The sequence below is a fragment of the Heterodontus francisci genome, chromosome 2 (genome assembly GCF_036365525.1).
Source record: "Heterodontus francisci isolate sHetFra1 chromosome 2, sHetFra1.hap1, whole genome shotgun sequence".
In the NCBI taxonomy this organism is placed as follows: domain Eukaryota; kingdom Metazoa; phylum Chordata; class Chondrichthyes; order Heterodontiformes; family Heterodontidae; genus Heterodontus; species Heterodontus francisci.
Window position 1 is genome coordinate 134637010 of NC_090372.1, and position 20262 is coordinate 134657271.

The 20262-nt window shown below is 40.3% G+C and overlaps 1 protein-coding gene across 7 annotated transcripts in view; it reads left to right on the forward strand.

Moving 5' to 3' along the window:
* Positions 1 to 20262, forward strand: part of LOC137347116 (tensin-3-like) — a 547175-nt gene that overhangs the window by 328775 nt on the left and 198138 nt on the right. For all 7 annotated transcript variants that reach the window (XM_068011228.1, XM_068011236.1, XM_068011247.1 and 4 more), the window contains 2 exons: positions 2551 to 2603; positions 7296 to 7467. In XM_068011228.1, the coding sequence (XP_067867329.1) occupies positions 2551 to 2603; positions 7296 to 7467 (225 nt within the window). The remainder of the gene's footprint in view (positions 1 to 2550; positions 2604 to 7295; positions 7468 to 20262) is intronic.

Below are 20262 nucleotides of genomic sequence, written 5' to 3' on the forward strand. Positions count from 1 at the left end.
CTTGGTAGTAATCTGGTGGAGTGTATCACTCATCCTCTATCCTTGTTTTCAAATCACTTCAAGGTCTTGCCCCTCCTTACCTCTGTAAGCTCCTTCAGCCTCTCTACCTCTTTCTCATTCCTTCAGATACTCTTTTGACCAAACTTTTGGTTGCCTGTCTTCATATCTTCTTAGGTAGTTCATGTCAAATTGTGTTTGATAATGTTCTTTTGAAGTGTCTTGGGATGTTTTTTACTGTGTAAAAGGTGCTATATGAATACAAGTTCGAGTTGTTGTAGAACCCACCAAATTTTTGATCTATTGAAATCATTGGAACAGGAATTGAGTGGGTTCCATAAAGAACAGTCTGTTTCACCAAGTTACCATTCAGGCAGCAAAGTTGAAAGTTACCCCAGTCTTTTGAAGGAAAGAAAATCCCATTTGCCAGTTCTTTAATTACATCTTACATCTGCATGCATGACACAAGCGCATAAAAAAAGCTCTGTGTGTTCACTGATGCCACTCCACATCAGAGGTCATTGCCAGATTACAAGCTTTGAAATAATGGCTTGTGCATACACGGTATTTTTTTAAAAAGTAAAAGATCAACAGTAGGGATTTTTGAAGCAGAGAGAGAAGTCTGGATATTCCGCCCATTAAATTCTGATTTTTGGATGGTGATTGAGTGGCCAGATGCAGAAAGTCTTGCCCCACCAGATACATGCCAGGTTTGTGCTCTGATTCATTTTTTGCAATGTGGAGCCAGCAGTAACAGAAACTCATGCCTTCGACGGATGGAAATTTCTTTTTAATATTCACTTTGCATCCCTAAATGCTAGGCTCTGGAGTTCGCCATGTTTCTGATAATCCTATGACATTGTGACTTCCTGCTACCAGTACAGTCTGCAGCTTTTGCATTTTATTTCCAATGTTTCCAGCATTCACTTATATACAACGTATTGTAAATTTACCTCCTTCCATGGTCCCCAGTGTCCGTCTTTTCTTGGTCTCCATTTCAGTGCCGTTTCATTAAGATTTTGTGTCCATACATCTGTGCTACAGTCTCATCTGGATCTAGTAATCTATCAGCCCTCCTCCTACGTGTCTGGTTTAAATGTTTCCTCATTGCTTTTTCAATATTCTTTGTAAGTCTTTTCATTCTTGATTGGTTTAGATACAGCTGTCTCTCCTGTATCAGTCTCTTTTGTTTGGTAAATATTCCCAGTTATTTACGAAGGCATCATTACTGCTTTTGCATTAGATTGCCAGACACCTCTTCATACTCTCAAATTTCTTGGTGAACTCCCTTCATCTCTCAAAACCCAGAAGTCTGGCTGAGGGCATTACTTTGCATCCCACATTTTTGAGTTTTGCTGTCGTCCTAATGTATGTGACTTTTCCGGTCCTGGGTTATTATTTCGTCTTCTATCATTACTAGCGCTGCATCCCTTCCTGTCCTTATCAGTGTTCTTTCTAATATTTCTTCAACATGTATTGCTATAGCTCCAGGTGGATAATTCACCATCCTGAAGGTATCATCATTATGACACACATGGCTATCTACTCTCCGAAGTAAATAATTCCTCATGACCAGTAGCTTTTGTGAAGTACAAATATTGTCTTTGTCTCAGTCACCTCCTTCAGTTTCTAGCTACCTCTTACGTGGCCTTGTTTGATAGAATCCTGCAGCTCAGAAAGTGGCCACTTGGCCCATCGTGCCCGTGCCAGCTCTTTGAGAAATCTATTTAGTCTCACGCCCCTGCTCTTTCTCCATTGCCCTGCAAATATTTCCTTTTGGCTAATGAGCTAATCTAGAAAAATTAAGCATGCACAGCATACTTCCATTACAAATCTAGCCTGCAACCTCTGGTTCAGATGACTTCAGATGATTTACAAAATCATTAAATCTCTTAATTGTCAGTGCTTTAATTTTTTTCACCTGTTTTTTAAATTTGTATTTGTCAGCTCATAAATATTCTCAAACTTATTAATTTAAAAATATAACGTTGAAACTTTTTTGTTACTGGGCATTCTTAAACCTGTCCAGATTATTTGATATATTCTGTGTCCAGCCACTTTTCCAGATGGTTTGACGTATAACCTCACTGGAGCATAGTGCCTGATAAGGAAGTGTCTAATGCAAACGCTTCATAAATAATGAAATCAATGTATTCAAATGTTTTATGCATATTAAATCTTACAATACAAGGGGTAATCTTGTTTTATTTTTATGCTTAAAACATGGACAGAAAATAGACGAGTACCTTGGTAAGTTGGACAGTGCAAAAGAGAAGGATGCATCATTGATATCACAAATTCATAAGCCATGAAAACTCTCTGATGGTTTTGCATTGAAACTTGTGGTAATTTGTTTCTCAGACAAGTTATCCTTTTAAGCTGCACAAAATGATCAATACATTGGCTTTTGAGCACAATATTTTCAAATATCTGCTCCAACGTGAGTGAAAATCTCAGGTTTAGATGTTTATCGTACATATTTAACGTTGTAAGTTTTATCTACGTATTGACTGCTGCAAACTAAGTTAACTTGTTTTCTTTTAATAATTACAGACTTCAAACAGTTTTCTGAAGAGCTCATCTTTCAGTCACAATAACTCATCTCAGTAAGTATTGTAAGGTGCTTTCCAATCACAACCAAGCCAAAGAATTTTTACAAAAACTAACAATATTTTTGCATTGAATATGGAGCTGTGCTGTCCCATTATCTATGTCTTTAGCTATCCTATTAATTATTTAAACGATTAAGCTATCAATAGTTCAACCAATAACTACTTCAGCATAACCTCAGAATCCCTAAAAGTGAGTGTGCAGGTAGATAAAGCGATAAAATAGTGGACAGTATTTTGTGTTTTTTTAAATAGGGTCGAGTATTACAACATTAAGGAAATTATGTACAAAGCATTGGTTAGTTCACAGTACTGTGTGCTCCATTATAGAAATAGCACTAAAAGCATAGAACATGTACATTTTCACCAGGATGATATTTTTAAGGCGGAGGTAGATAGATTCTTGTTAGGCAAGGAAATCAAAGATTATTGGGGTAGATGGAAGTGTGGAATTCGAGAGAGAAGCAGATCAGCCATGATCTTATTGAATGGCGGAGCAGGCTCAACGGGCTGAATGGCCTACTTCTACTTTTAATTCATATGGTCGCATTCCAAGGATGGGAAACTATTGATAATGCAGAGACTGGAGTTACCAGGAGTATTTAAACTTGAGCACCAATCCGTTAAGGGGGGGGAGGTTTAAAGAAGGCTTAAAATTTACCAAGTTTTTTGTTAGTGAGTAAAGTAAGACTATTTCCTCTAGTGCGTAGCCTCTGAGGATGGTTCATCAATAAGAGAGTGATGTTCGGAGAAATTACTTCTCACAGATAATTGCTGGATTATGGAATACTTTGCCACATGGAGTGGTTGAGACAGAGGCCATTGCAACTTTTAAGGGGGATTATGGACAGAAAGAGGACATTTGATCCATCGGGCCTTTTCTGGCTCTTTGCTGGAGCTATCCAATTAGTCTCACTCCTTTGTTCTTGCCCTATAGCCCTGTATTTTTTTTCTCCTTTTCAAGTATATATCCAGTACATTTTTGAAAACTACCATTGAAACTACTTCTACCACCCTTTCAGGCAATGTATTTTAGATCATAACAATTTGTTGCGTTAAAAAATAATTCTCCATCTCCCCTCTGGTTCTTTGCCAATTATCTTAAATCTTTCTCCTCTGGTTACCAACTCTCCAGACAGTGCAAATAGTTGTTTCTTATTTATTCTGTCAAAGGGAGCTTGGGTAGCTAGGACCCAAAGGGAACTCAGAACTGATAGCATATGTATGTGGGCAGATCAGTGGTAGATGAAATTTAATCACAGACAAACGTAAAATACTGGACAGGGTGGAAGGAGGTGTGCAACACATGTATTCCTTGAATGGTGTTGAACTAGCTCAGCAAGAAGTTGGAAAAAACCTAGAGGAGTGTAATTCAACTTTTGGGCCACAAAACACTCAGTAGCTGATTAACCACTCTTTATATATACCCCACCTGATAAGAAAATTCGAGCAGAGTGTATTATGGTCTGCTGATCCTCAACCATCCGTTTGAGCCACTACTGAAGTTGAATTTCACCCACTAGGATGATGGTGAAATCAACGCTTAACATGTCCAACCAATGCAGAGGAACAATGGGCAAAGTCAACAAAATGTTGAAATATATAGCAAAAACGTTAGAATACAAGTCACAGATAAATGTGCTCAGCTGTATAGTGCTCTATTCAGATTGCACCTTGAATACTGTGTTCAGTTCTAGTTACCAAGACACAAAGGAGGCATTCAAGTTGTGGAGAGCCAGTGAAAAAAAATCATAAGAACCATAAGACTGATAGGAAAATAAGATCAGGAATAGGTCATTCAGCCCCACAAGTCCATTAAAGAAATATAGAAAGTTTGCAGTGCAGAAGGAGATCATTCAGCCCATTGTATCTGTGCCAGCCGAAAAAGAGCTATCCAACCTAATCCCACTTTCTGTCTTAATCCATCTGTCATTACGTTAGATCATAGCTGATCTGTAGTTAAACTCTATTTACCCTCCTTTGATCCATAGCACTTGATACCCTTACCCAGTTAAAAATATCTACCAAACTCACTCTTGAAAATATCGATTGACCCAGCATCCCCAGCCTTTTGGGGGAAAGAGTTCCAGATTTCCACTATCCTTTGTGTGAAAAATGTGCCTCCTCATTTCACTCTGAAATGGCTGAGCTTTAATTTTGAGATTGTTCCCCATCAGAGGAAATAGCTACTCTATATCTACTCTATTGACTCCTTTTTATTATTTTAAACACCTCAATTAGTTCCCCCCTCAGCCTTCTAAACTCAAGGGAATACAGACCAAGTTAGTCATAATCTAACCCTTTAAGCCATGTATCATTTTGCTGAATCTATGCTGCACCCCTCCAAGGCCAGTATATCCTTCATGAAGTACAGCACCCAAAGCTGCATGCAGTACTCAGATAATGTTTGATCAATGCTCTACACACTTTATTATAACTTCCTCCCCTTTGTATTCCAATGCCCTTGCAATAAAGACCAACATTCCATTAGCCATTTTGGTTAATTTTTGTTCTTGTGAATCACTTTTTATTGATTGTGTACCTGGACACCCATATCTCTTTGCTCTTCCACAGTTCCCAGTCTCTTCTTGTAAAGAAAAGATTCCGATTTTCCTTTCTTGGATCTGAAGTGGATTCCCTCACACTTCCCCACATTGAACACTCATCTACCAGTTTTGCCCACTCACTTAATCTGTCTGTATGTCTCTTGGTGACTTCCTGCTCCCATCGTCACAAGTTACTGTGCCTCCTTAGTTGTTGTCATCTTCAAAGTCAATATACAACACTTCCTTCATGCAAGTCATTGATTATACATGGAAAAAAGCAGTAAACGTCTCTTGCGAATACCGTGTGTCATACACTGACAATCAGAATACATTCCCTTTATCCCTACTCTGTCTCCTACCTCCCACCCAATATCAACCGGTGTCATGGTTTTAGAGTTATGAGTTCTAAGGACAGACTGGAGAAAATTGGACTCATCAACCTTGAAAGGAGGCATCAGGGAATTGATATTATAGAGTCATATAAGATAATTAAGATGGAGAAGGCAAATTTAGAAAATTATTTGTCCTCTTCTAAGTTACTTTAAGTCACAAGAGTAAGACAAGGTACATAGGTTCAACCTAATAAAAAGTCAAATGTAGACCTGATACCTTTTTCATGCAAAGAGTTATCAATGCATAAAATGGATTTCTAGGTAGAATAGTGGAGGCAAAAAGCCTAAAATCATTTAAGAAACAGTTAGTTGCCACAGTGGAAGGACTGTGGTGAGCTTCTGGATGGACTGACTAAGGTAGGCTGAATAGTCTTTGTCAGCCATCATCTCAGTGATCTTGTGATTACCAACCTTCCACCATGAACCATTTTCAAAGCCTTTTAGCTAAACTGTACTATTCATGCAAGCAATAATCAGCAAGCACTGTATTTTTGGATTCACAACTGCTTTTATTTTCCAAATTACTTTTTTACTGTTAGATGTATTTCAGGGCCACTTTATGTACCTTTTATATCACTTTTAACCTATGTTAATAAATACCTATATTTTTCTCCTTTTTCCTAGTAGATTTTGCATGTTATATTAGTCATTCATAATCCTATTTTAAGTGCTCATATGCATTTTAGAGCCTCTTTTTAGAGTTTACATTTATGTTGGGGTTATATTCATCATCCATATTCGGCATTACAGTTTTAAAGGTAATTTATTTATCCCCAATTGTTTTTCTGTAATATTTTCCAGTAAGTTTGTTTAGTGTCTTGATAGTTTGCCTTTTTCAAATCGTACTTTTGTTCTGCCAGTTATTGCTAGATAACCTCAAATTTAATATATTTGGTCAGAGTCTGCAGTTCCTGTACTACTTATTTGTGGACATGATCCTAATTATTTAAAATGCAAGTCTGGATGTGAATTACTCTTTATGGAAATCTAAACATATTGGATCAAAAATATAATATCACAATCAGCAGTTTTGATTCTGTTCCCTCACATCCACTGGATTATGGTATGTCAGATTGTCTTACATCACCTTCTGGTGAGGGACAGGCCCTGTACAGGTGAGATGTTGAGAGCTTGGGAGGAGCCAGAATCAATACCTATTTTTAACATGTCTGAATGATCCTGCTGCAGAAGTTCCTGCTGACTGGCACACACCCTGTCCCCTTTGAACTCAGTGCCTTGCTGCCCATGCTCATTCAGCTTTGCAATTAGCCTGTTCTCAAGCAACTCAATGACCTGATGTTCATGCTATCCAAATCCCCTGGATTATTAAATAAATCATAAATTTAAAGTTTAATTTATATATTAAATAAATCTTGAGTAGCTGTGAAACACTTTGGTGCGATGTGGCCCAAGGAAGTTTCAGAACCAGTGCATTATATCTCTCCTAATTGATATTGGATGGATTGAAATCACTATTGATAGAATGTGTTTACATATAATATACTATCATCACCAAACCTAGAAGGTCAGCAGCAGACCCTATCACTAAGTCAAGTCAGACTATTTAATTTGTGCTTTCCCCATTGATATTAATTAAACTTCTTTAATTTCCAAATTACTCTAAATATATAAAGCTACTCCTCCTTTTCTCCCTCTTCTGTTTCCTCAAATACCTAATAATACATTTGGAAGTCAGAAAAGAAATAGACTTTGTGTTTTATGGTTACATTCTTTCTCTTTTCCATGTGCAGGAGTGTAGAAACAGGCCACATTATGGAGGAGGGTTATGAGCTTGATCTGACTTACATTACTGAACGCATCATTGCGGTGTCTTTCCCTGCTGGATGTTCAGAAGAGACCTATTTCCATAATCTACAGGATGTAACACGGATGCTGAAATCCAAACACGGAGATAATTATTTGGTGAGAGATATAAAGAACTGACTTAGAGGAACTCACACTGAGAATTTCCCTGGGGGTTCTCCAGATTGGCCAAATATAACTTGGGTGGAAGATTGCCAGAAATTTTGTTTGTGTATTCATCTAGGGTTTCTGCCAATCTTCCACCAAAGTAATTACAGTCAGTCAGAAGAACGCTCAAGAAATTCTTCCTGTCTATGAATGTTTCTGTAGCACTGACATTACATTGCTTGTGGTGTGTTAGGGTCATGGAGTGTCCCATTATTTATTTCTCTTTATCTTTACATAGAAAATGTGTATAAACACCACTAAAATATCTTGCCAGAAATGTTTTAAAACTGGTCATGAAATATTCACCATTGGTTTAAAATGCCCATTTTTAAACCATTTTCACCAGTCTTCACAATGTGTCTACAGATTTCTTTCCAATGTGGAGATGGCCAAAAGTTTACACAGTGTGTTTCTTTGTTAGAAAGTTATTTGACTTTTATTGTTACAAATTTTTTGTAAAAGTTTGTAATTTATGGAAGATATGTCATGTTGATAGTACTGTAAAAGGGAATATGAAGCAGCCATTAAAAAGCTAGTCATGGATTTCTTTTCCTAAAGAATGTTGGTGGCTGTAAAAGTCAGAGGTCTGAATTTTATGGGGTCTGCAGGAGCAGGATAGGAGGCCGGGCGTGCCTCAGAAAATTGTGAAAGAGGGTGGAGAATGGAGTGCCTGTCATCCTCCCGCTGCCATGGCATTTTGCCCGCAGCAGGGATGGTGGAGAACGGTCCTCCCACCTAGAGGTCAATGGTGCCACTTAAGTGGTCAATTAAGGGCCTCTTCCTGCTGCCACTGGCATTTCACCACTGGAGGGGGGGCCCTCCTCTGCGTGGGGAGATCAACTAATGAACCCTGGCGGCTCCCCTGCGGGCTCGGGCTGGGAATGGGCCTCCTAATTGAGCATGCTGTGGCCCACAGAGGGCCCCCACCGTGGCAATGGCTGCCCTCGCGGCAACACCCATTCCTGCCCTCACCAACAACCCATACCCCCCACCCCTTGCCAGTGGATCCTGTCTGACTGACTTCAGTGACCCCGAGCCCCACTTGCCTTGTTCCTAGGCTGACGTCCATCGCTGCATCTCTTGTGAAATGCAGTCCCAGCAGTGGCCACCGCTCTCAGTAGCACTGCTTGGACTGAAGAGCTGCCGGCCCTCTAATTGGCCGGCAGTTCTTGGAGGTAGACTCCCAGTCTTTAAATGGACAGGAGACCTGGAGCTCATTAACTGCTAGATTGGCTATGTCTCCCCCAAAGAACTCAAGGCGGGGTTGCCCCTGGCTTTCTGGCCTGTCACGAAGGCCGCCACCTCCTTGACAAAATCCTGTCCAGAGTCTGCAAAAAAAGTCAGCATTGACTTAGAGTGTGTACAGTTAGTGGAAAGTAGGGAAAGTTGTGGAGTGGCTCATCGGATCTATACATTGAGATAAATGATAGAATGCTGATTTTAAATGAAATATATGATTACTAAATGAATTTGAAGTCAGTAGGAATATGACCGATGCTTTTTTAAAAATTTTATGCAGTGAACAGGTTTAGGCAGGTTCAAGGTTTGTACTGAAGATAGTAGGAGCACCACCAATGGAGGATGTACTCGTAGGAGGCCTTGCCAGCAACACCCACATCCCATGAATGAATTTAAAAATAAACCATTCCAGCATTATGTATTATAGTATTACTGATTTAAAACAAATGCAAGTAAGTATTGCTAGGCATGACTCAAGCACTACTTATCATAAAAATATGACTGAAGCATGACAACAGGAAATAGACATGACAACAAAATATTTAAAGAATTTTAATGCACTAGTTGATCATCTGTGGTGTTGCACATGGCAAGTTGGAGAATATGGCCATTCTCTTTACTAACTTGATTGAATTTTTTGAGGAGGTAACTAGATGTGTCGATGAGGGTAAAGCAGTAGATGTAATATACATGGATTTCAGTAAGGCTTTTGATAAGGTCCCGCATGGGAGATTGGTTAAGAAGGTAAGAGCCCACGGGATCCAGGGCAATTTGGCAAATTGGATCCAAAATTGGCTTAGTGGCAGGAGGCAGAGGGTAATGGTCAAGGGCTGTTTTTGCGAGTGGAAGCCTGTGACCAGTGGTGTACCACAGAGATCGGTGCTGGGACCCTTGCTGTTTGTAGTGTACATTAATGATTTAGACATGAATATAGGAGGCATGATCAGTAAGTTTGCAGATGACATAAAAATTGGTAGTGTCGCAAATAGTGAGGAGGAAAGCCTTAGATTACAGGGAAATATAGCTGGACTGGTAAGATTGGCGGAGCAGTGGCAAATGGAATTTAATCCTGAAAAGTGAGAGGTAACATATTTTTGGAGGACTAACAAGGCAAGGGAATACACAATGGATGGTAGGACGCTAGGAAGTACAGAATGTCAGAGGGACCTTGGTGTACTTGTCCATAGATCACTGAAGGCAGCAGCACAGGTAGATAAGTGGTTAGGAAGGCATGGGATACTTGCCATTATTAGCTGAAGCATAGAATATAAGAGCAGGGAGGTTATGATGGAGCTATATGAAACGGGAGTACTGTGTACGGTTCTGGTCACTATAGGAAGGATGTGATTGCACTGGAGAGGGTGCAAAGGAGATTCACCAGGATGTTGCCATGTGCTGGAGCATTTCAGCTATGAAGAGAGACTGAAAAGGCTAGGATTGTTTTCCTTGGAGCAGAGAAGGTTGAGGGGGGACATGATTGAGGTGTACAAGATTATGAGGGGCATTGATAGGTTAGATAGGAGGAAACTTTTTCGCTTAGGGGAGGGATCAAGAACCAGGGGGCATAGATTTAGGGTAAGTGGCAGGAGGTTTAGGGAAACATTTTTTCACCCAGAGGGTGGTTGGAATCTGGAACGCACTGCCTGAAGAGGTGGTGGAGGCAGGAACCCTCACAACATTTAAGAAGTATTTAGATGAGCACTTGAAACGCCATAGCATACAGGGTTACGGGCCAAGTGCAGGAATGTGGGATTAGAATAGTTGGCGGCCGACACTGACACGATGGACCGAAGGGCCTGTTTCTGTGCTGTATGACTCCATGACTCTTACTTCTCTGATGTTTTCGTGTTGATGTTTTCTCTTTGTCTCTCCCCTTCGTGATTCTGTGTCATTTTATTTTCTGCATCTGCTCACATCTTAACTCTTTTCTGTTCCTCTCTTTTTGTGAGTGAGGTAGCGGATAGTGGTAATATGGCAAGGAAACAACAACTAATGACTTTAGACTGTATTTGGATGGGAATTGTGGGAAAAGTATGGCTCTCAGCAGATCCCTTCCCATCCCACCCCCAATCACTCATGCTCCATCCATCTTGGACCTATTCAGCCCCTTCCCTTTTCTACTAACCATTTCCCTTTCTATCGCACTCTTACTCCCAGCACTATTTTTCTTCTTCAAACACCCACTCAAGCTATGAATCTTCCACTCCCCTTAGCTCTCCTGTCAGTCACCTCTTCCTTGATTCTCCATCCATCCCTGCCTGCTCCTCACTCAGGTGGCGGGTGGTAAGAGACCAAAGACCTCTTTCTCTCTGCCCCCCCTCAAAATAATCTTCCTCATGTCCTCCTTCTCTATCCTCCTCCCCTCCTTTTTTTATCCATTTCTTTCAGAGACTTTACTTGCTTTCAACATTCAACGTGCTTTTGGTTTTAAGAAGCAGATCAGATTGGGATGAGGAAAGAAACTATGGCTTGCTTGACATTTCAATGTATTTGTGTGTGTCTCTCCCTCTTGTGAATGTTAGAAATTAGAACCTTCCTTCTCACAGATGCAAGTGATAAGCAATGACTACGTCCAATTGCCAGAATACACGGGAGATCATTAATTGGTGTCAAAATGCAGTAGTTTTTCAATGATAATTGAAGTAACATTGAATGAAGGCAGACCATCTTTCTTCACTAACTCTGTCTGACCTTGTCTCCCTCTTTCGAACCCCTTTGTTTCTTTTTCTCTCATCAGCTGTCTGCCTTTTTACTCACCCTCAGCTGAATACACATTCTAAAATTTGTAGAACACAAAACAAAAGCATCAAACGCACAACCACTTTGATTTAAAAAATATTAAATATAAATCTTATCTCAAAACCTTTGAAATTTTTCATCTTGCTTTCCAAATTTACTTCACCACAGTCTATAAAAAACATTTAATTGTATTGTTATAAAATATACAATCTGTTGAATATTTTATTTTGTTTAAACCCTACCTTTGGTTGTAGAAAGTTCAGTTACTGGAAAAGAAAATTGAACAAAAAACATTGTCAAACATGTGACAACAGGAAGTGCAGGTGTGACGTCCATGCCAATATTAGATTTTATTATTTTTTAGTTAGGTTAAGGTGGCTAAATTTAGGTATAAATTCAGTTGCCACTAGGTGACAGGATTTTGCTTCTGCCTGGCTATATGTTGATGAAGTACTCATGTTCTGTTGTATATATAAATGCTGATCCAAAAGGTTTGGTTTGGGTTTGGTTGATGTGGATTACTTAGCAAGTGTTACAATGTCTGTGTTGGCCATTCCATCCGGAAGGAGACTTCTCAACATTGTGGCAGTGCTGCTTTGTTCTACAAGTATTACAAATTAAATCAATAAATTTGACAGATGACCTTTGTGCCTTTGACCACTACCCTGACAGTTTTGATTAATTGTGAAAGAAAACTTTTAATCTTCCTTTGTCACAACTTGGAGTTTAAAGGAAGAAGTATTTAACGCAGACTAGTAGTCCAGATTCGTTTGTGCATTTTTACTTCACTGGGTGGTTAGTGAGTTATTGTTTGTCGAGCACTCTGAGAGCATCAGGTCTCATACAAAATCCCAGAATCGTGGATGCTTGACTAAGCTAAGACTGATAACATATGTTATGGCCAGATGGGAAGTGGTGTGGGTGACTTCCACTTTTCATATCTCAACTGACCACAGACAGTATTTTAAAAATAGTGTGTTAGTCCTTGAGTGTTTTACGGGTCAAATAAATAGACAAATGACAGGTTTCCTTGTGGGTTTAAAAAAGAAAGATAAATATTTATTTTTACACAATAACCCAAAAATATTCGTGACTTCAGCTACTCATGCCTTCACACACACACGACAAGATAGAGAGTAAGTGGTAGCATGCAATTAGAGTCCAATGGTTGTGACAGAATGTGCTTTAAAAAAAACCTTTTAAAGCTTTTAGGGAGGAAATCTTTCAGTGGTGCAGGCCTGAAATGTTCTTCATCTTGAAAAGGATGAAGTGTCGCAGGCTTTTTGTGGTTAATTCGCAATCCAAAGTTGATGGTGTAAATTCTGGTTCACATTCGCAAATCGGGTGTTCCAAAGTCACCTTTCAATTTCTATGCTGCTATAGTTAAAAGATATTATCAGCAGGGCTCCTGCTTAGCTGGAATGGTCTCACAGCTGTTCTGGCTGGAAAAGACCATCTGTGGCTGTTCTGCTGTCTCTTTTTCTCTGTCTCTGTCTCTGTCTCTGTCTCTCTCTCTCTCTCTCTCTCCCCAGAGAGATAACCTTTTAAGGTAGAAACCTGTCAGGTTGGGGTTTCGGTTATGTGACTAAGGGCTGTCTTCCCTGGATGATTCATGCGATGTTTCAGGATATGGGAACTATAGTTACATGATGGTGTCTGAATGTGGTCCATTCTGCTAACATGGTGCTATTTCACACCTATTATTTCAGTCTTGACTGTGGAGTCTGTCTGTCTATAAAAGTCTTTATTAGCTCCATTCCTGCAGAAAGCAGTTGTTAGCATGGAACTGAATGTTTGTTTTCCATTTCAATGTGTTTTCCCCAAAACTAATTCAGACGTGGTTAATGGGTTTCGGCTTCAACGACAAATATGTTTGTTGACAATGGAGGAGGGGTCATCTGACCTCTGCTCCACCTTACCTGTAGCACAAATGTGTCCATTTTTTGTAGTTGAGTTCAACAGTTGGCTTTCATTTGATGATTCCTTAAGTTAATTTCATATTTCATCAATGTTCCCTCCATGAGTGTGACACTTACAATATTTATTAGAGCTTAAAAATATTCATTACTTGGAAACTGGAGAGCTGAAATTCCACAGGACCCAATCTTGGCACTGACACTGGGATAACCTCCACCATTGATCTTCAGTAATTATCCCGTGTTGAAACATTGAGAGTTGGAAGGGATGGTGTCAAAGTAGATCAGTTACAGTGAGGGTGATGGACACAGGATAGGATATAAACTGAGGATAAAAAAAAGAAAGACTTGCATTTATATCATGTCTTTCACAACCTCAGGATATCCCAGTGCATTTTACAGCCAATAATCTTTTGAAGTCTAGTCACTGTTTTAAAGTAGAAAATACAGCGGTTTGTGCACAGCAAGGTCCCACAAATAGCAATGCCATAATGGCCAGGTAATCTGACTGTAGGTGTTACAACCTGGGTGAAACCATTAACTTGAAAAATACAAGATGTGAACCCCCCCCCCCCCCCCCAGAACAATTTAAAGAATTAAACAACAAGATTTTATGTTTTAAGACTTCTATTATAACAGCTAAACTAAAAGAAATCCCTATTAACTAAAGAGTATTTTGTAAGTAGCTCGTACCCCAAATTACAAAGAAAGGTATTTTCTTATTCAAACACTTGAAAACCTCACACCACACTTATCTGTTACACAGTCCTATTTGATGGCAAAATCTTTGCGGTTCAAAGTCCTGTCCAGTTGCAATGGGTTGGATCTCCCAGACCTTTTCAAAATCAATGTCCTCTTTGTTCACTTCTCTGAGCACTTCTGACCTGGAAGTCCATGAGTAAGGTGATCCCTGGTGATCCTCTTGGGCTTTTACTTCTCCACAAACTTCAACTTTCAAAATAGGTTCAAGTCTTAGCAGCCTTTCACTGTATTAAACTCCCGAGAGAAGGTGTTCTCTCTCTCTTTTCCTCTTTCTCTCTCTCTCGAGGCTGCCACCGCTGGTCTTCTGTAAGCCTGTCTGCCTTCAGAAAATCTGTTAAGTTTATCTAGAGTCAAAAGTCAATAGCTAATTGTCCTTTTCCAATATGCCAAGTTCAGAAGTCTGGATTCAGCTGAGCTACCTGAGCTTTCTGTTGTTCCAAGGTGTTAACAGCTGCCTGGGACATTTGCATCATTGACTCCTTGTTTACGAATCTGAAAGTCTGGGAGAGTGAAAGTCAGGTGTTCCCCCTTCTGTCTCTGTTTTTCAAAAAAATATATATTTGATCTGTGTTCTCTGTTGTCGTGGTAACAAAGATTTCTGTGGTGACCTTAAGCAGAGTGGATGTGAGGTCACCTGACTCCATCTTAAACTTTTTTTTAAAAATCTGTTTTTAAAACATAATCATGTTACAAAGTCCAGCATTTATAACAGTAGGATCTGCTTGAAGATAAATATTTGCCAGAGTACTGGCGAGAACTCCTCTGCTCTTCAGAGAAATGGTGCCATGGGATCTTTTACACCCACCTGAGAGGGACAACGGGATCTCAGTTTAATGTCCCATCCAAAAGACAGCACCTCCAACAGTACAGCACATTGGACTGTCAGCCTAGATTTTGTGTTCAAGTCTCTGGAGTGGGTCATGAACCCACAGCCTTCTGGTTCCGAGGCGAGAGCTACCAACTCAGTCACAGTTGACACTGAGCTGAAGTTTATTGGGATAACAAAGGCATAGTTGAAGGTTTCAGTGTACATGGGCTGAGAAAGAGTGGAGGCAGGTGATGTTATGGACATGAAAGTAGGCTTTTATGATGGAAAGGGTGTGATATCAGAAATTCAGTTTAGGGTAAAGCAGTGACCAGGGAGGAAGATGGAGTTGGTGGCAAGGGCAAAGAGTCCGTGGAGAGGGAACTATTTATAATATCAGCCAGGGGACAGTAAGAGGACGATAAAAGCAAAATACTGCAGATGCTGGAACTCTGAAATGAGAACAGAGAATGCCAGTCTGGCAGCATCTGTCCAGAGAAGCAGAATTAATGCTTCAGGCCTGTGACCCAGTTAGAGGACAGTTGGCTTGTGAGGAATTTGGTGGGAATAGAATAGAGAAAATGAAAGGTATGTGTCACGCTCTTGGGAAGTGCAACAATGGAAATACAAAAATAAACTGGAGAGTTATAATAAAAGAACAATTTAAAAACACTGGTATACTTGCCTTCAACAAGAAGGAGGACAATGTCACATGACATTCACCTTCCCCTGCACTGAAATACACATTCATGTCTGCTAGAACTAAAACTCATTAACCCCACCTGTATTGAAATTATAGACAACTCACCCACACTATCCACAAAATGAGCTGAAACAAAGGCATTCACAGATGCCTTGTGTCCAGGTACAATCACTACAATAAAGTATGAACATACCTCATCTTATCAAAATGAACTGCAATCAGAAGCTATTGACTAGTCCCTCAGGAACTGAAAACCTAAAGTCACATGGGCGAAACTAATGCTTAATGAGTTTACCTTTTTAAGGCAACCATTTTGGAGAGCAAAGAGAGCATCAGGACACTAGCCAGAAATCTCCAACCACACACAGAGACAACATCAAAAGCCTTCTTCAGTTCTAGCACAAGGCTGAGAGAGAGAGAGAGAGAGAGAGAGCAATTCCAATTAAGACAGTTGAACCCTGCTGAGATGAGTTTGCAACTAACTGCAGCAGAGAAAAAAGAGAGTGACTTCTAAACAACTCCCTGCCTGTGAAAATTGAACAAAGAAATACCAGCACTGTCTTCAAACTGGAGTGTTGACTGCCAGAAGACTTCAATCTTCAACATTCCAGCAAATGCAAAACAACCAGCAAACAGGCCTGCAACTTTAAATACCATGCAAGAGGATCCCACAGTTTTTTCCTGAAAACAGCAGACACCTTGAGCTCTTAACGCCTCTTACTCTTTACCTCTATCTATCTTTTCTTAAGTGTGCGTGTGAAAGTGAATACTTGCGTGGATGGTGTTGCAATCATTTCAGGTGATTATTGTTTAATAAATATTTAATCTTCTGTTTCAAACCTATGAGAAAACCTGTCACAGTCCGTTTATTTGGCAAACAAGGCACAAGGGCTGAAACACTAGTTTAACAAAAATCACGATCTGCGATCAGTAGGGAGTTCACAGTTGGAGGTCAGCCACCCCATTTCCCACCTGCCCGTAGTAGTAGGTCTCGTGGACGAGATGAACTTGGAGAGGGAAGAGCGCTACATGGGGAAGAAACAAGAGAGAGAGGCTGGAGTTCATTCTCACTCAAAAATTACAGCTCAGTGCACCATCATTTATTTTGGGCAATCTGATAGAAGCCTTATTGAAAGAGAGAATATTGATGCATGTAGAGAGGCATAGTAAGAGCGACTTGGCATATATTTACATATTCATTCAGATTCTGATTTCCCTCCATTCTTATGTCTAAGTGCATGATCTCTGACTTATGTTTTTCATTGATGGACCTGACCAAGAATAAGAACTTCCCATGTATATGGTCATATGCAGGAATCATGGACTGAATTCACCATCATATCAGTTCTTGGTGGAGTACTGTTAGTGAGCCAATTCCTTTGACTCTTCGTAATTTCTCATTGCTATGTGAATTGGATCCATGTAATGTTCTATAGTATTACAGCATATAAAACCAGTAATAATGATTAGACTAACCTATTCACTTTTGTGATAAGCAGAGGAATTGTAAAAGATCAGTTCTTAAAAATGCAAAAATGCTTAAAAGGAAAAGCTTTTCCTTGGACAAAGCAGAATACATTTCTCTACGGGTGTATAGAAATATTGACTTAAGTAATATCAGTGTATATATTCTGATACTTGCTCCAAGTATCAATCACCTTGTAACAGCCCAAGCCACATATTTGAGGAAATACTTTCAGGATACTGAGAGTTTAGACGTTATTAAAAACAAACATCAATATTTTGATCATGGTGCTCAGAACAATTTGGACGCACAGAGCAGAAAAGTGGGTTTTTGTGTGTGTGAGAAAATTTATTTTATAAGTAGCTGAAAAAGTCAGATCATCCTTCCAAGGCACACTCAGACATGTGGAATGAAGCAACACATTGTGCCAGAACAGGAAAGGGTGGTTTGTGTGTTGCAATTAACTGATGGTCTAGTTTGAACATGTATTGAACATGGATAGAGATGAAAATAGTAAGGACATTCGAATTTCAACATTATGCAAACTTGGGAAGCTTATGTTACTGGAGGCATGTGCCGAAATGGGCCAAATGGCTTTATCTCATCCTTCACTTTTGTTATTTTGTTTAAAAAGCTGCAGAATATAAATCATTGCACTAGACTACCTGTTTCAACTATGATTAAGCTGTGTTTGTCAATGTTACTCAAGCTATATTGCAATTTAAATCTAATTTTGTGTTTTATCATTTTGTGAAACAGAACACCGAATATATAATGGATACTCCCATGTCCCTTTCAAGTCACCTTGCAAATAACTATCAAGTGGCATGCCAGAGTCTTGTAATCACTCCTCCATCACCCCAAAGCGTGGGAATCAATTAGCTTTCCATTCAATGGTGATTTCAACCAACCTAATTCAGTTATGCCAGAAAAAAAATGGCAGTACCTACTGTAAACATGATCCACACAGGGACAGGGCTAGGTAGACTAAAATGGCCTTTTCTAATGCTGATATTTCCTTGTACACACTAATACTGTTTTTACTAAATCATATTTGAGAGCACAGGGCTGGATGCTATAAAGGATTAAATATGGGCACTAAGTACAGTATGCCCAAAATTGAACAGAGAACTTTTCATGTTTAGAAAACCTTACTTCTGGATATGGATACTATTTCTAATTGCACTATTATTGTCTGCATTTGCAATTTTCTATTAAAAATAGTTACCACTAACCATAAAAACATAAATAGGAGCAGGAGTAGGCCATTTGGCCCCTCGAGCCTGCTTCATCATTCAGTAAGATCATGGCTGATCTGATTGTGGCCTTAACTCCACTTTCCTGCCTGGCCCCCATAAACCTTGACTCCCTTATAGATCAAAAATCTGCCTAGCTCAGCCTTGAATATATTCAATGACCCAGCCTCCACACCTCTCTGGGGAAGAGAATTCCAAAGATTAACTACTCTCTGAGAGAAGAAATTCCTCCTCATCTCCATCTTAAAAGGGTGACCCCTTAAGTTGAAACTGTGCCCCCTAGTTCTAGATTTCCCCACAAGAGGAAACATCCTCTCAATATCTACCCGGTCAAGCCTCCTCAAAATCTTGTATGTTTTAATAAGGTCACATTTCATTATTCTAAACTCCAATACGTATAGGCCCAACCTGCTCAACCTTTCCTTATATGACAACCCCTTCATCCCAGGAATCAACCTAGTGAACCTTCACTGAACTGCTTGCAATGCAAGTATATCCCTCCTTAATTAAGTAAGGAGACCAAAACTGTATGCAGTACTCTCAGTATGGTTTCACCAATGCCCTGTGCAGTTTTAACAAGTCTTCCCTACTTTTATACTCCATCCTTCTTGCAATAAATGCTAACATTTCTTCCTAATTACTTGCTGTAACTGCATGCTAACTTTTTGTGATTCATGTACAAGGACACCCAGATCCCTTTGTACTGCGGCATTCTGCAGACTCTCTCCATGTAAATAATATTCTGCATTTCTATTCTTCCCCAAAGAGTGGACAACCTCTCATTTTCCCACATTATACTCTGTCTGCCAAATTTTTGCCCATTCACTTAACCCATCGACATCTCTTTGCAGAAACTTTGGCCAGGATTGTGGGAGTCCCTTTTTCCTCCTCTGGGGAAGGCCTGCCTCATTATGTGCCAATTAGGCAGTTAAGTGGACAGCAGCAGGCCTTCCTCGGACCCTGGCGTTGGAAATCCCACCTGCTGAGAGCTGCCGGTCAATCAGAGGCTAGCAGCTCTTCAGCTAAGTAGCGCCACTGCGGAGGTGGTGGCTGCTGCCAGTACTGGACCCAGGCCACATGTGAGTCAGGGCGGGATGAGAGTCATGGGGGAGGGATGTGTAGTGGTGTCGGCAGCAAGGGCAGGGGGGCGGCTCTCAGCGGTCCTTCCCCTTCCTGATGCCGGGTCCCTCAATCAGTCACTAGGTGCTTTCAATGAGGAATTCCTCCCCCCCTCACCCCAGGGGCCAGCAAGCAACCTGCATGGGTTTGTTTGGCATGCTCCCTGTGTAGCGACAGGCCCGCCCACTGCTGGGATAATACCAGCGGTGGCAGGATGAGGCCCTTAATAGGTATTAATCGCCCACTGAAAGGTCTCAGTTGGTGGCAGGGTGGGAAAGCCACCTATGGGACTTCCTGTACTTAATTTTTGGTTGGAGGCAGGAAGGTAGTGGGTTCCTCCCACACCCCGCCATCATCCCACCTGATTATATACTCTCCCCACCTCCAAAGTCGGGGACGAGCATCAAATTCCCCCTTTTGTGTCCTCCTTGCAACTTGCTTCCTACCTATCTTTGTACAATCCACAAATTTGGATAAGCCACCTTATTAAACACACTCAGTCCCATCATCCAAGTCATGAAAATAGATCATAACTAGTTGAGATCCCAGTACTGATCCCTGGGGCACTACACTAGTTACAGTTTGCCAACCTGAAAATGACACATATATCTTGTTAGTTAGCCAATCCTCTATTCATGCGAATATATTACCCCCAACACCATGAGGTCTTACCTTGTGCAGTACCCTTTTATGTGTGCCTTTTGGAAATCCAAATACACATCTACTGGTTCCCCTTTATCCTT